This window comes from Neophocaena asiaeorientalis, unplaced genomic scaffold, assembly GCF_003031525.2.
Source record: "Neophocaena asiaeorientalis asiaeorientalis breed wild unplaced genomic scaffold, Neophocaena_asiaeorientalis_V1.1 scaffold129, whole genome shotgun sequence".
In the NCBI taxonomy this organism is placed as follows: Eukaryota; Metazoa; Chordata; class Mammalia; order Artiodactyla; family Phocoenidae; genus Neophocaena; species Neophocaena asiaeorientalis.
In genome coordinates this window covers 7,045,730-7,062,077 of record NW_020172446.1, presented here as the reverse complement: position 1 = coordinate 7,062,077, position 16,348 = coordinate 7,045,730, and the positions used below count along the sequence as shown (strand labels likewise).

General features: G+C 38.4%; 1 protein-coding gene across 2 annotated transcripts in view; it reads left to right on the top strand.

Moving 5' to 3' along the window:
* METTL16 (methyltransferase 16, RNA N6-adenosine) overlaps positions 1 to 16,348 on the top strand; it is a 53,523-nt gene that overhangs the window by 24,913 nt on the left and 12,262 nt on the right. For both annotated transcript variants that reach the window (XM_024735702.1, XM_024735693.1), the window contains 3 exons: positions 2,992 to 3,134; positions 14,532 to 14,601; positions 15,685 to 15,774. In XM_024735702.1, the coding sequence (XP_024591470.1) occupies positions 2,992 to 3,134; positions 14,532 to 14,601; positions 15,685 to 15,774 (303 nt within the window). The remainder of the gene's footprint in view (positions 1 to 2,991; positions 3,135 to 14,531; positions 14,602 to 15,684; positions 15,775 to 16,348) is intronic.

Here is a 16,348-nt window from a genome sequence, read left to right as displayed (position 1 = left end):
AATAATATCAAGGCTGAGACTCTTTTTTCAGGTTCCCCTTGGCTCTTATCGGGCCCTTGGTTGTTTTTGTTCTCAGGCTGGTTTACTTGTGGCAGAGTAATATTTGGGGAGTGGGAGAGGGTGAGAAGAGAGCTCTTTTCTTCCCCAAACCATTTAACATTTGGATATCTTCTGATTGGACCAACTTAGGTTACAGTCTACTCTACTGCATTGGGCGTATTGGCTTAAGGAGAGGGTCACTGTTTTTACTGCCAGCTGTCATCTGATAGCAAACAAATGTCTTATTTAGTCTTTCCAACTTGAAATGAATATATTCATTTCATGAAATAAAATATATTTGCTTATAAATATGGAAAGAGATGCATTGGCTAAGAAAACTAACCTATTAAAAATCAATAAAATATTATTGATTTAACCTAAGTTTTCCTTCATCTAGAGAAGAATTAATAGAAAGTGAATAATATTAATCAGAAGGAAACGAGGGGGTGTGTATGCTTAAAACTTTGAGAGAATAAATTGTTTTTAGAATCACTCAGATACTCTTAAGTACCATTTACATACCTCATAACAAAATAAATTCCAGGTGGATTAAATTTGGTTGCGGGCAGGGAGGGGAAGTGGACAGAAATTTATTAGCAATACCAACATTCTAGATTGGAACATGAAGTGAAGCAGGATTTAAGAAATCTAAATTTTAGCCTTCAGTGCAGATAAATTTGAGAACTATTGATAAAAGAGCCACATCCTGGTGTACATTTCTTTTAAAAAATGTTGAGATACATGGGCTTCCCTGGTGGCACAGTGGTTGAAAGTCCGCCTGCCTATGCGGGGGACACGGGTTCATGCCCTGGTCCAGGAGGATCCCACATGCCGCGGAGCGGCTGGGCCCGTGAGCCATGGCCGCTGAGCCTGCGCATCCGGAGCCTGTGCTCCGCAGCGGGAGGGGCCACAGCAGTGAGAGACCTGCGTACCACAAAAAAAAAAATGTTGAGATACAACATATATACATAAAAGTACACATGCCATGAGTGTAAACTGGATTTTCCAGAGTGAATATTCTTATAGAACCAGCATCCAGATGAAGAAATAGACTATAACTAGCACCAGAAATAAATATCTTTTTATAGCAACTTTACTGAAATACAATTTACGTGCCATCAATTCACCCACTTAAAGGGTAGAATTTAATTATTTTTAGTATATCCACAGAGTTGTGCAGCCATCACCACAATCAATTTTAGAGCATTTTCATCACCCACCCCGCGAAAAAAACAAAAACCCACACCCATTAGCAATTACTCTCGGTTTCCTTGCAGCCCCCTTAGTCCTAGGCAACCATCAGTCTACTTTCTGTTTCTGTGGAGTTGCCTGTTTCGGATATTTCATTAAAATGGAATCATGTAATATGTGGCCTTTTGTGACTGACTTCTTTCACTAAGCATAATATGTTTTCAAGCTTCATCCATATTGTAGCATGTATCAGTACTTCATTTCTTTTTATTGCCGAATAATATTCCATTGTATGGAAATATCACGTTTTACTGATACATTCATCTGTTGATGGACATTTGGGTTTTATTCACTTTTTGGCTATTTTGAACAATGCTGCTGTGAGCATTCATGTACAAGTGTTGTGTGAACATGTTTTCATTTCTCTGAGGTGTATACCTAGGAGTGGAATCACTGGGTCATATGGTAACTCTATGTTTAATTGTTTGAGGAACTGCCAGAATGTTATCCAAAATGGCTGCACCATTTTTTATTCCACTATGAGTAGTGTATGAGAGTTCCAGTTTCTCCACATCTTTGTCAACACTTGTTTTTATCTGTCTTCTTGATTATAGCCATCCTAGAGAGTATGAAGTAGCATCTCATCATGGTTTTAATGTGCACGTCCCTAATGGCTAATGATGTGGAATATCTTTTTGTGTGCTTATTGGCCATTTGTGTATCTTCTTTGGAGAAATGCCTATTCAGATCCTTTGCCCATTTAAATTGGGTTGTTTTTCTTTTTATTATTGCTGTAAGAATTCTTTATGTATTCTATATGCAAGTCCCTCATTAGATATATTATTTGCGAATATTTTCTCCCATTCTGTGGGTTGTCTTTTCATTTTCTTGATGGTGTCCCTTGCAGCCTGGAAGTTTTTACTTTTGAGGAAGTCCAGTTTATCTGTTTTCTCTTCTGTTGCTTATGCTTTTGGTGTCATATCTAAGAAACCGTTGCCTAAGGCAAGGTCATGAAGATTTACTCCTATATTTTCTTCTAAGAGTTTTATTGTTTTAGCTTTTTACATTTAAATCTTTGATCTATTTGGGTTATTTTTTATATGGTGTGAGGTAGGAGTGGATTAAATATTTAAATTTTAAAAGTGGCACCATAGGGCTTCCCTGGTGGCACATCTGCCAAAAAAAAAAAAAAAAAGTGACACCATAAAATACTAGAAGAAAACAAAAAAAAATTTATATAATCTTTGGTTGGAATATTTTCAGTGTATGATACCAAGAGAGAAAACATAAAGAAAAAGTGACAGAATTGGCTAGATAAAAAGGTAAAATGGGGCTTCCCTGGTGGCACAGTGGTTGAGAGTCCGCCTGCCGATGTGGGGGACACGAGTTCGTGCCCCGGTCCGGGAAGATCCCACATGCCGCCGAGCGGCTGGGCTCTTGAGCCATGGCCGCTGAGCCTGCGCTCCGCAACGGGAGAGGCCACAGCAGTGAGAGGCCCGCGTACCGCAAAAAAAAAGGTAAAATGTTAGTATGTTTAATCACAAAGATGGAAGGTAAAGACCCTGGGAGAGAGTATTTGCATGAATGCCATTGTTTCAAATGCCAAGATTATACGATTTTTAAATCCCAAATCTAGCATGATACCTGGAAATGGAAATTATGTCTAAGCATTCTTGTGTAAAACTAGGTTACAGTCAAAGAGCTGGCCTTAAGGTGTAAAGGTTTTTCACCAGGGTTTGTTGTTGTTGTTGCGTTGTTCAGGGAGTAAACTCTCGAAACCCTCGAAGACCCCCACCTAGCTCAGTAAATACAGGAGGGATCACAGAGATCATGGCAGAAGGAGGCGAATTAGAGTTTGTTAAAAGGATCATCCATGACAGTTTACAGCTTCAAAAAAGATTAAGGTAAGTTGGTAATAAGAATATTATCGACTATGTAATTCAGGAAGAAACCATGTCAATGAGAGGAAACAAAATCACTGTGGTCTGAAGAATAAACAGATAAAACCTGAAAAGGTAGAAGGTCCTACGGTCTGCAAAGACCTTGTTTCTGAGGATGCTCTCATGCCTTTAATTGATTTGTGTTTCCTGTAATCATCTACAGTGCATGGATAGAAAGGAGGGAAATACCATATTATTGTGTTGCTCCCATTGATATGGTCCTGTGATGGAACAAAACTGATTCAAATATGGCTTTTGATTAGAAAACAGATGGGTTCAGATCTGCCCCATGAACCAGAATAAATTTGTTGCCTAGTCCTTGAAGCAATTTATGTTCTTGGAATCAGTCTCTCAAACGATGACAGATGTGAGGACATTGAGCTGTCAAGAACTTAATGAAGGGAAATTGAAGTCACTAACCAGCTCCAGAGGAGAGTTAAGGCTATTCCTTTTTAAAAGCTAATTATTTCGGACAACACACCTGTCATTAAGCAGCATAAGGTACTCAGAAGGAGCTATTTGTCTCGCTTGACTTCTCACCCTGCCGAGTGTCGGTAAAATGATGGATAATGTGGTAGTTCAGACTAAAAGGGCTTTCAACCCTAGGATTTAGCTTTGTGACATAGAGAAGAATTTTTAAAAATTGTGGTAAAATATGCATAACATAAAATGTCCCATCTTAGCCATTTTTAAAGTGTGCAGTTCAGTGGCATTAAGTACATTCGTATTGCCGTGCAGCTGACCTCCAGAACCCTTTCTTCTTGTAAAACTGAAACTCTCTACCCGTTAAACAACTAGTCCCCATTCCCTCTCTTCCCATCACCCCTGGCAACCACCGTTCTTCTTTCCATCTCTGTGAATTTGACTATTTGAGGTACCTTATGTAAGTGGAATCATATTTGTCCCTTTATGACTGGCTTCTTTCCCTTAGCGTCAAGTCCTCAGCATTCATCCACGTTATAGCATGTTTCAGAATTTCCTTCCTTTCTAGGGCTGAATAATATTAATATTACATTGTATGTATATACTACATTTTGTTTATCCGTTTATCTGTTGGTGGACACTTGGGTTACTTCCACGTTTTGGCTGTTGTGGATAACGTGGCTAGGAACATGGATGTACAAATATTTCTTAAGACCCTGCTTCGAATTATTCTGGGTGAATACCCGGAACTGGAATTGCTAAGTAGGGAAGCCTTTTTTTTCCCACCCCTTTTGGATTTATACGTGTTTAAAGCCGCTTATTTTAGTAGGCCAGTTCCAAAATCAGCAAATATCCTGATTTGTTAAATGTGAGTTTATTTAAATATGGAAAGCAACTGGATTCTTGGATGATCTGCCTCAGAAAATTTACACAATATTAAAGCCAAAGGTTAATAAATTTTTGCCTTAAATTGATTTCTTCAACGAAAAATGGTGCAGATGAACCTGTTTGCAAGGCAGAAATAGAGACACAGACATAGAGAACAAATGTATGGCCAGCAAGGGGGGAAGAGAGGGGTGGAGTGAATTAGGAGATTAGGATCGACACATATACACTAATATGTATAAAATAGATAACTAATGAGAACCTGCTGTATAGCACAGGGAACTTTACTTAATGCTCTGAGGTGACCTAAATGGGAAGGAAATCCAAAAAAGAGGGGACATATGTATACATATAGCTGATTCACTCCACTGTACAGCAGAAACTAACACAACATTGTAAAGCAACTATACCCCAATTAAAAAAAAAAACACATTAGGGTGTAAGGAAGAAAGAGCCTTAAGTTATACTGAGCATTGAGAAGAGTCTGAGTAAGTAAAGTAAACTTAAAGCAACAGAGCACTGAGACTCATGACAGTAGGTAACCAGGGCCACGTGGCCATTTCAGTATCTGTCAACTTTTGAGGGAACTGGAGTCATTCAACAAAATGGGGAAGGTTGTTTTCAGGAGCCTATTAATCAGTAAGTTTCTATTATTTCCAAAGTTCCATTTGAACTGTAAAAAATATGTTTTAAATGAACACCATTCTAAGAGAGAAGAAATTGGTCAGTACGTTCCAAGTACGCCTATACCTGGCTCTGTGGCAGCCCACAAATTGAATGAAAGGTGAACGTTTGCTGGGAAGGGTAAATTGCTAGAGCCCATCATGTCTCTGAAGAGTCAACCGTTTCAAGGTTGGTGTCACGTATAGGAAAAGTTACCCAGTTACGATTCATACAAAAAAAGGGTTCAGCAGTCTTGTCTGCTCTGTTAGGACTCAGGCAGGTTGAGAGGGAAGATAAAAGGAAGAAAGGAAGAATGAAGTGATTTTCATTGAAGAGAAAATAGAGCAATGTTTTTTGAAAGAGTTTTGCTCGCAAATATTGTTTACAATTTCATGTCATACTTTGGTGACTTTCATTCGTATATGTTACCAGTTCATGTCCTGCATATTTTTGTAGTTGACATAATGTTTATACCACTATGCAACTCTCAAATTTTAAAATGCTGTGGAAACTGCATATTTTGAAGCTATGAAAAATAAGGGATTGAAAACAAGTATTTAAACCCCACCATCTGCTTCTTATCCCCCTTCTTGTTCCTGAAGAAATGCAGAAATTAAGCCAAATTTGTAGCATTATGGAGTGAAATAAGTTAAATTTGTTGGACTGATCTTAGTGATGGCACTCCAGGTGCCTCACCTCCCCGTTATGATTCGTGCCTTGCCTAAGTCACGCTCAGCAGCAAGTGCAGTTTTGTATCTTAAGGAATTTTGCAGCTGGGAGGCCCTTGAGAGAGAAAGTTATCCAACCTCTTAGTTGTACAGATTAGAAATTTGGGACCCAGATCTCCTAATTCTGGTCCAGTGCTCTTTCCACCACTCTGTGTAGCCTCTGTAGCCCAGACTGCAGTTAGACTTCTAAGTACACAGCCTTTTCTACTCCTTTTCTTTTTTCTTTTCTTTATTGTTGAGGTATAATTGACATATGACATTATTAGATGGCCTTTCTACTGTTGATGAAGATTTACAAGTGCTTGTCCTAATAGCATTTTCTTTTTTTAGAGACTCACTCACCTAACCTTCTAAATACATTAGCAGACTTTATCAAACCCCTTATGGCCTGGATTTTACACTTGTCATTGGTTATTAGGTCTATAGCTGATGCCCTTTATGGCAGTGATTCTGTGATTTTTCCAGGAACCAGATTTACCAAGTTCCAACTTAATACTGGTTTTACTCCCTGTTTTTGCTTTTTCCTTTCCATTCCTTACCCCCTGCCAGATGGTGGAGACTTCTTGATTCTGGGTAAAATCCACATATCTGGTGATGGATAATAAATTAAACAATCTAGGCCTTTTGAAATGTGATTCTTTGACTTTTTTTTTTTTTGATGTGGACCATTTTTAAAGTCTTTATTGAATTTATTTCAATATCGCTTCTGTTGTATGTTTTGGTTTTCTGGCTAGGAGGCATGTGGGATCTTAGCTCCCCGACCAGGGGATCGAACCCACACCCGCTGCATTGGAAGGTGAAGTCTTAACCGATGGACTGCCAGGGAAGTCCCTCTTTGACTTATCTTTTAAATTTTTTCTCATTGGTAAAGTGAGATAATAATAGCTACCTCATACTTCATAGGGTAGTCATAGAATTGAATGAATATGTATTTGATGTAATTAAAAATAATAATGAATAGTAAATAGGATCTTTTAAACTCTTGACCATTTTAGGAATCCAGTAGATTTAAATGCTATGGTCTACTGTGTTGAAAGGAAATGTTAAGAGTACTCTGTTATTTTACTTTAATGCAAAGTCCCCCTCCTTTTTTGTTTTTTTCTTAAAACTAGGTGCTAGCATAGTTATGGGGTGCTGTAAGTGATGGTTGCAAGGAACAATTGTAGGGCTTCCCTGGTGGCACAGTGGTTAAGAATCTGCCTGCCAATGCAGGGGACACTGGTTCGAGCCCTGGTCTAGGAAGATCCCACATGCCGCGGAGTAACTAAGCCCGTGCACCACAACCACTGAGCCTGCGCTCTAGAGCCTGCGAGCCACAAATACTGAAGCCTGTATGCCTAGAGCCTGTGCTCTGCAAGCCTGGGCACAACAATGAAGAGTAGCCCCCGCTCACTGCAACTAGAGAAAGCCCGCGTGCGGCAACAAAGACCCAACATAGCCAAAAATAAAATTTAAAAAAAACCAAAAAGGAAAAATTGTAAATTTTATAACTGAGCTTTTAGTTAACTTTCCAGCTGAAAGACTGTCCAGTTCTACAACAAACTTTGACTTACCTTTATAAAAGGGTAAGCCACTTCATTTTCCTTGTCTGTAAGGTTGGGATAATACCTTTTACGGTATTAAATGTTAAAAGAACATAGGAGCCAGCTCCCACATTGTTAAAAGAACAATATGGGTCAATATAAGCTCAGAATGAATAATGACAATAATGGATTATAACCCACTGAATAAAGTAAGCAAATAAAATGCAAAGGGGATAGAGGAAAAGCTCCTCTAGAATGCCAGCTAATAAATGTAGAAGGAATAATAAAATTAGAAAAATGACTATTTTGCAATCATTATAGTAATAATTGATTCATGGAGGAATCAACAATGGAAAGTTTGAAAAGGAACAGGATATTTTCATAGTTTCAAAGTATTTCCCCAGTTACAAAGTATTTCAGTTACAAAGGGATATATGGTAACTTTATAGTGGAGAGACTGAGGGATACCACCTTGACCAGGTGATCACCTCCTGATGGGGGTCAGGGGTCACCTAGAAGGACACGTAGCACCTCTGTGCTCTTCATGCCCAAAATGTTTTACCTGAATCTATGAGGAAATTTCAGAGAAACCAACTTGAGGGGTTTTGTAAGACAATTTTTCAAAAATATTAAGGTCGTGAAAGTAAAAAAAGACCACAGAACTGTTCCAGATTGAAAGAGACTAAAGAGACTTGACACGTAAATGAAATGCATGATCCTAGATTGGATCTTGCATCAGGGGAGAAAATTGACATGAAGGACGTTATTGGGATAATTGGTGAAATTTGAGTATGGACTGTATTCCAGATAATAGTATCATATGAGTGTTCAATTTTCTCAATTTGATCATTGTTCTGTGGTTATAAAAGAGAATGTCTTTGTTTTTATTTTTTTGTCTTTGTTTTTAAAATGTACATGTCAAAATATTTAACATTAGGGGCATTATGATGTCTGTAGCTAACTCTCAAATGGTTTAGAAAAAAACAGAGCAAGCAAATGGGGCAAAGTACAGGGAATCTGGGTGAAGAGTGTACTGGAATCATTTGTACTAACCTTGCAATTTCTATACGTTTGAAATAATTTCAAAATAATTTTTCTTGAAACCTGCTGTCTCTAAGGAATTACTAAATGCTGTAATGAGTGGAGTGCTACTTTCATCATTAAAATAGTATAATGGGTTCAAAATCTCTTGGGTAACTGATCTTCCTTTTCATTTTTTTTCCTACATGCGTTTTGATTAGTTGTCACAAGATGCCTGTTGAGAGTAGCTAGGATCTAATGGGTAGGTTTTTTTTTTTTATCTGGCTGCGTCAGGTCTTAGTTGCCTGTGGCACACAGGATCTTCGTTGAGGCCTGCGGGATCTTTCGTTGTGGTGCGTGGGCTTTTATCTAGTTGTGGCGCACGGGCTCCAGGGCGAGTGGACTCTGTAGTTTGCGGCACATGGGCTCTAGTTGAGGCGTGCGAGCTCAGTAGTTGTGGCGCACGGGCTTAGTTGCCCCATGGCATGTGGGATGTTAGTTCCCTGACCAGGTATTGAACCTGTGTCCCCTGCATTGGAAGGCGGATTCTTTACCACTGGACCACGAGGGAAGTCCCTCAGTAGGCATTTTTTTTTTTTAAAGTGAAGCTAAAACAATGTTTAATACACGCAATTACTTCTGCTTTTTCTATAAGAAATATAACTTGCAGAAAACAGTTGATATATTGATGAGATTCAATCTTCAAAGATAGGGAATTCCCTGGTGGTCCAGTGGTTAGGACTCTGCGCTTTCACCATCAAGGGCGTGGGTTCAATCCCTGGTTGGGGAACTACGATCCTGCAAGCCGTGTGGCCAAAAAAAAAGAAAAAAAAACAGAAAAGATTCACGATATACTGTTTAGCTTACAGTAAGAGTTAAAAGAAATGAACTCTGCCAAGCCCATGTTAAGTACCAATGACATATTACAAGCCTGAGTTATTTAAATATTTGCTTCCCTTCATTTCCTGAGGAAATTTGTAGCATCTTTTGTCTCTGTTCTGGGCCTTTTCTTGGCTTCTGGTGACTCTGATCTAATCTGTTCAGGACATGGATGCAACTGCAGATTATCATACTAAGTGAAGAAGTCAGAGAGAGAAAGACAAATACCATATGATATCACTTATATGTGGAATCTAAAATATGGCACAAATGAACCTATCTACGAAACAGAAACAGACTCACTGACATAGAGAACAGACTTTTGGTTGCCAAGGGGGAGAGAGGATGATGGCGGGATGAAGTGGGAGTTTGAAGTTAGTAGGTGAAAACTATTACATATAGAATGGATAAACAACAAGGTCTTACTGTATAGCACAGGGAACTATATTCAGTATCCTGGGATAAACCATAATGGAAAAGAATATAAAAAAGAATGTCTGTATGTGTATAACTGAGTCACTTTGCTGTACAGCAGAAATTAACACATTGTAAATCAACTATATTTCATTGAAAAAAATTTTTTAAAAATCTGTTCGGGCTTCCCTAGTGGCGCAGTCGTTGGGAGTCCTGAAAAAAAAAAAAAAAAAAAAAAAAATCTGTTCAGGAATGCTAATTTTAAAAGAAAGGTGTTAATTAACCTATTTTATACTGTTACTTTGTGAGCACTAATTGCTCTTAATTTCTTATCCTTCATCTTGTTCCTAACATACCAAAGGCTTTTAATTCCTGGTTAATGATTTCTCCACTGCCTTCTTAAAGGGAGCATATTCTTTTTCTTCCAGACCTTGTAAAGCCGCCAAATGAAATAGATTATGCTCTGAGTAAATTTACCCAGGTTTGTTTAAAGTAATTTAGGTAGGACAATTATTTATTTCAAATCAGAAAAAGGATTGATTAAACAAAAATAAGGATTGTCATCCGTTGTTGAACCCACAAACAATAAAAACAAATAAAATATTGGTTAATGCACACTACTTCTAAAGGAGTATAATAGTATTTGTCATACTTTTATAATTAATAAGATTTTCATCTGTATTATTTAATGTATTAGGTTGAACCATATAAAATTGCCAGTACAACTTATAAAAATGGAAAATTTTTGTAGTTTTAACTTAGCATGTGATTTTAGAGGCTCTTAAATTCACTTACAGTTTTTGTCACTTTAAAATTCGGGTTCAAGCCCTGGCCTGGGAAGATCCCACATGCCGTGGAGCAACTAAACCCACGTGCCACAACTACTGAGCCTGTGCTGTAGAGCCCACGAGCCACAACTTCTGAGCTTGTGTGCCACAGCTACTGAAGCCCGCACGCGTAGAGCCCGTGCTCTGCAGCAAGAGAAGCCACCGCAATGAGAAGCCCGCGCACGTCAACAAAGAGTAGCCCCCACTCGCCACAACTAGCGAAAAGCCCGCACGCAGCAACGAAGACCCAATGCAGCCAAAAATAAATTTTTTTTTAAAAATATTGCTTAATTTCTCTTGAGATTTCTTCTTTGACCCATGTGTTATTTAGAAATGTATTGTTTAATATCCAAGTATTTGGGGATTTTCCAGCTCTCTTTCTGTTACTGATTTCAAATTTAATTCCCTATGGTGTAAGAGCAGATGTTGTATGAGTTTTATTCTTTAAAATTTGTTAAGATGTATTTTACGGCCCAGAACACGGTCTGTCTTGGTGAATATTCCATGTGAGCTTGAGAAGAATGTGTATTCTGCTGTTGTTGGATGAATAGTTAATAGATGTCAATTAGAGCCAGTTGATGGATGGTGCTGTGAGTTCAACTATGTCTTTACTGATTTTCTGCCAGCTGGATCTGTCCATTCTGATAGAGGGTTGTTGAAGTTTCCATCTCTAGTAGAGGATTAATCCATTCCTCCTTGCAGCTCTATCAGTTTTTGCCTCATGTAGTTTGATGCTCTGTTGTTAGGTACAAACACATTAAGGATTGTTAAGTCTTCTTGAAAGATTGTCATCTTTAGCATTGTGTAATTATTCCTGATAACTTGCCTTGGTTTGAAGTCAGCCCTGTCTGAGATAAGTATTTCACTCCACTCTCTTCTTGCTTGCTTGGTTTCTTAAGACAAGTTGGATGTAATTCTTATCAATAGGTAAGGTGTATCTTTTTCTAGCTTCTTTGAGGATTTTTTCTTTATCTTTTTGATTTTCTGTGTTTTAAAAATCACACGCCTAGGTGTACTTTTCTGGGCATTTTTTCTGCTCAGTGTTCTCTTAGCTTCCTGGATATGTGGTTTGTGTCTGACATTAATCTGGGGGAAATTCTCAGTCATTGTTTCAGATTCTTCTGTTCTTTTCTCTTTCTTTTCCTTCTAGATTTCCATTACACATATTTTATACCTTTTGTAGTTGTCCCACAGTTCCTGGGTATTGTATTCTGGTTGTTTTCCTTTTTTTTAAATCAACATTTTAAAAAAATATATTTATTTGGTTGAGCTGGGTCTTAGTTGAGGCAGGCGGGCTCCTTAGTTGCGGCTCACCGGCTCTTTAGTTGCGGCACTTGGGCTCCTTAGTTGCAGCATACATGTGGGATCTAGTTCCCTGAACAGGGATTGAATCCAGGCCCCCTGCATTGGCAGGTGGACTCTTAACCACTGTGCCACCAGAGAAGCACTGGCTTGCATGATTTCTGATGAGAAGTCTGATATTAAATATTTATCTTTATTCTTTTGAACAAAAAGTGTCTCTACCCTCTCCCTGCTTTTAAGATTTTCTTTTTATCCCTAATTTTCTGTAATTTGATTATAAGTTGCCTTAGTATGTTTTTTGTTTTGATTTTTATTTTATATTGGAGTAGAGTTGATTAACAATGTTGTGTTAGTTTCAGGTGTACAGCAATGTGATTCAGTTATACATATAGATATATCTATTCTTTTGCAAACTCTTTTCCCATTTAGGTTATTGCAGAGTATTGAGCAGAGTTCCCTTGTGCTATACAGTAGGTCCTTGTTGGCTATCTGTTTTAAATATATAGTATGGTTTTCTTTATGTTTCTTCTGTGTGGAGTTCATTGAACTTCTTGTATATGTGTTTATAGTTTTTATCAGTTTTGGAAAATTTTTGACCTTTTTTTTCAAATATTTTTGTCCTCCTTTTGCCACTTTTCTGAAACCCCAGTTATGTGTACTGCTTGATATTGTCCCATTGGTCACTGGTGCTGCGTTTTATTTTTTTGGTCTTTTTCTTTTTTTTTTTCCCCCTGTGTGCTTTATTTCAGGTAGTTGTTTTGCTGTGTCTTCAAGTTCACACATCTTTTCTTTTGCAGAGTCTAATATGCTGTTAATCCCATCTGTGAATTTTTTATTTTAGATATTATAATTTTCATGTCTAGAAGTTACATTTGGCTAGTTTTTATATCTTCCCTCTTGCTCTTCATCATGTCCATGTTTTGTTATGGAGCATATTTCTAATAGCTGTTTTGATGTCCTCGTCTCCTAATTCCATCATCTCTCTTATTTCTTGGTCTGTTTCTAATGATTGATTTTTAAATCCTGGTTGTGAGTCATTTTCCTGCTTTTTTTATTTTTTATTTTATTTATTTATTATTTTTGGCTGCATTGGGTCCTTGATGCTATGCGCGGGCTTTCTCTAGTTGCGGCGAGCAGGAGCTTCTCTTCATTGCGGTGCATAGGCTTCTCATTGCGGTGCGTGGGCTTCTCATCGTGGTGGCTTCTCTTGTTGCAGACCATGGGCTCTAGGCTCACGGGCTTCAGTAGTTGTGGCACACGGGCTTAGTTGCTCTGCGGCACATGGGATCTTCCCACACCAGCGCTCGAATCCGTGTCCCCTGCATTGGCAGGTGGATTCTTCACCACTGTGCCACCAGGGAAGCCCTCCTGCTTCTTTCAATGTCTGGTAGTTTTTGACTGGATGCTGGACATTGCATATCTTATGTTTGGGAGTGCTGCGTTTCATTCTATTCTTTTAAAGGGTGTTAAACTTTGTTTTGATGCTTACTTCAGTTACTTGTGATCAGTTGGATCCTTTCAAATCTTGCTTTTAAGCTTTATTAGGGTAGATATAGAATAGGCTGTAGCCTCATTACAAAGCAGTATCCTTTCCAGGACTCTACTAGATGCCCCTTTTATTAACAGGGTCTTTCTGCTCTGGCTAGTAGATCCACAAACTAGTCCCAGATGTCTGAAATCCAGGAATTGTTCAGCTTACTGCTTTCTGAGAGTTCTTTCCCTAGCCTCCACCCCACAGATGTAGATCATCCTGCAGAATATTCCAGTGACCTCCTCTGCAGATGCCCAGAATTCTCTCCGTATGCGGCTCCTTCCTCTTATATTTTGCTCTTCAAATTCTTACTGCCTCAGCCTCTCTGAACTCCAGTCTCTGTCTCATCAATTCAGCAAGATTATTGGGTTCTGTTTTAGTTTCCTTTCCCTGCTTTGCAGCTTGGGGATTTCCTTTAGGCAGGAAGTTCTGGCAGTTATAGGGCTCACCTTGTTTTGCTCTCTGAGATCATAGGTCTTCACTGCAGTTGTCCAGTGTCTGAAAAATTGTTTCATATATTTTGTCCAGTTTCCTAGTTTATAGTGGAAGGGCAGTTTCCTTACTAGTTAATCCTTCATATGCTGAAGCAGAAGTTCTGTATAAATTTTATACTTTGCAAATGTTTTAGAATAATCAGAAGAAATAAAGTCTGTCCTTTTACCTTTTAACCAGTTCACTCCATCTTCATACTCCCTCTTCTGGATTTGTATTTGCTATAGAAGAAATTGATTTCATGTTCTGTTGAAACTTTAATGCAATATATATTCTTAAGTTATTTGCAAGTGAGTGCATCTCAAAGTACAGGTTCATGCTAGATTTTACAATTTCTCTTAATATGGTGGGGGGGGTGTGTATGCATGTTTTTTCTGTTGTTTATTAACTAATTTCTGTCCCAAAGCTAAATGATCTTCGTTCTGAGCATTGCAGGTGAGACCTCTCTCTCTTACTCTCTTTCCACATACATACAGCCCTAACATCATTGGAGAGGCTAAGTGGCTTTTTGTTTAAGTTGCTTTGGGCTATTGATACAATTCTTGTTATTGTCACTTGTAACTTAACTCAATATTTGTTTCCTACTCTTATCTTTTTCACTTGAGTAATGCTAATGTAAAAATGTGTAACCACATAAACAGTGTTTGACTTGCCTGATTTCCCGCCCCCTACAGGTGGTATAGCTGTATGCTGGGAAAGAAATGCAGCCTGGCTCCTCTGAAGGAAGAACTTCGAATACAAGGGGTAAGGCTTTGTCTTTACTATTCTGGTGTATCCACTTTTGATGGTACTTGGAGTATAGATAGAACTTTCCTTTATACCTAGAAGCTCTAAATGTGTTTTTTGTTTATTTTTGCTTGTTTATTTTTTAATGTTGTAATTTTGGGGCTAAAGGGAACTTTTTATAAATTATTAAAATAAGGCCTTCTTTGACCAATAAGAAAAGATGGGGAAAACAGGATGAGTAGAATGTCAGAGAGAAACCAGACATCAAAAAACCTGGTGTCTGCCCACCACTGACCCCACATCTGACTCCATTATAACTGCAGAAACTGAAGGTAAGGGGCTTGTTCCAGGTCACACGTCTAGTTCACACATCTAGTTATCAACGAACAGCTGAAACCAGAACAATTTTCAGTCCGGTGTGCGATCTTCACCCCACTATGGTGTGACCCACACAAGTTCAGCCCCTTGCTTTTGTTTTGAAAAGCAGGTGACAAATACATACTTCCCCAACTCCCCTCCCAGTTTATGGTGTTTGGGCGTGAATAGGCAGGAGCAGGATGACTTTTCAGAGAAGGGGGTCAGATGTGGGTTCAGCGGTAGAACCAAGTTTCTGATTTCAGTTTTCTTTCTGACATTCTACTCATTCTATTTTCCCCACAACACCTTTTCTTTGTTAAAACTGTAACAGCTAGAAAGTAGTTCTGTTTTCTTTCCTAAAATCTGGTAGACAAAAGGGAGACTACATAGCTGTGTCTAGCTAGGCCTTAGAGGCTCTCTTTCCTAAACAAAAGAAAACAAAAGAACATTTGAATCATTTTACCAGTGGTTCTCTGAAGGGCTGTGTTTTGAGTGTTTCATATATTGGACCTTCAGGCCAGAACTGTAAATCCTCTCTCGTGTTTTATGGCAGGAAGAAAGCCCACAACTTTGTCGAGAGGTAATTTATTCATTGATTATTAGGTAGCTGTGCATAACTGTTTTGGGATGGTAGTGTTTGTTAACTGATAAAAAGGACGACCAACATATAATTTAACATGAGGCAGGAGCCAGAAACATAGTAGAATTACTAGAATGATGAGATGCTGTGTTTGCTGGTTTCAGGTTCCTAAAGTCACCTACACTGAATTCTGCCAAGGTCGGACAATGAGGTGGGCTTTGGCTTGGAGTTTTTATGATGATGTAACAGTACCAGTAAGTAGAGACCTTCCTTTAGCTTCTCTGAATTCCAGCACATGGTGGGTTTTAGTAGGTCATAAATGAACTAAATCTGTACTGTCCTGTTTTCCTGAAGTTTGCCCCAAATGCTTATGTCAGAATGGAAAGTGGAGGGGCTGCAATGGGGAAATGAGATGTTGGTCAAAGGTTATACTTCCAGTTGTAAGATGAATAAGTTCTTAGGATCTAATGTACAGCATGGTGACTATAGTTAACAATACTGTATTATATACCTTAAAGTTGCTAACAGAATAAATCTTGCATTCTCACCACAAAAAAAGAAGTAATTATGTGAGGTGAATTGAGGTGTTAACTAACCTTATTTGGTAGTCATTTCACAATATTTGTGCAACAAATCATCACAGTTGTACCTTAAACTTACACAATGATATATGCCATTTGTACCTCAATGAAGCTGGAGGAAAAAAAAAAAGAATGGAAAGTGGTTGTAAACCAGACATAGTCCTGGAAGCCTGACTGTGGTGACTGTGGAACCTTTCTCTGTGAGTTTGTGCACCTCATTGATTCTTACTCAGCAGACATAAATGAG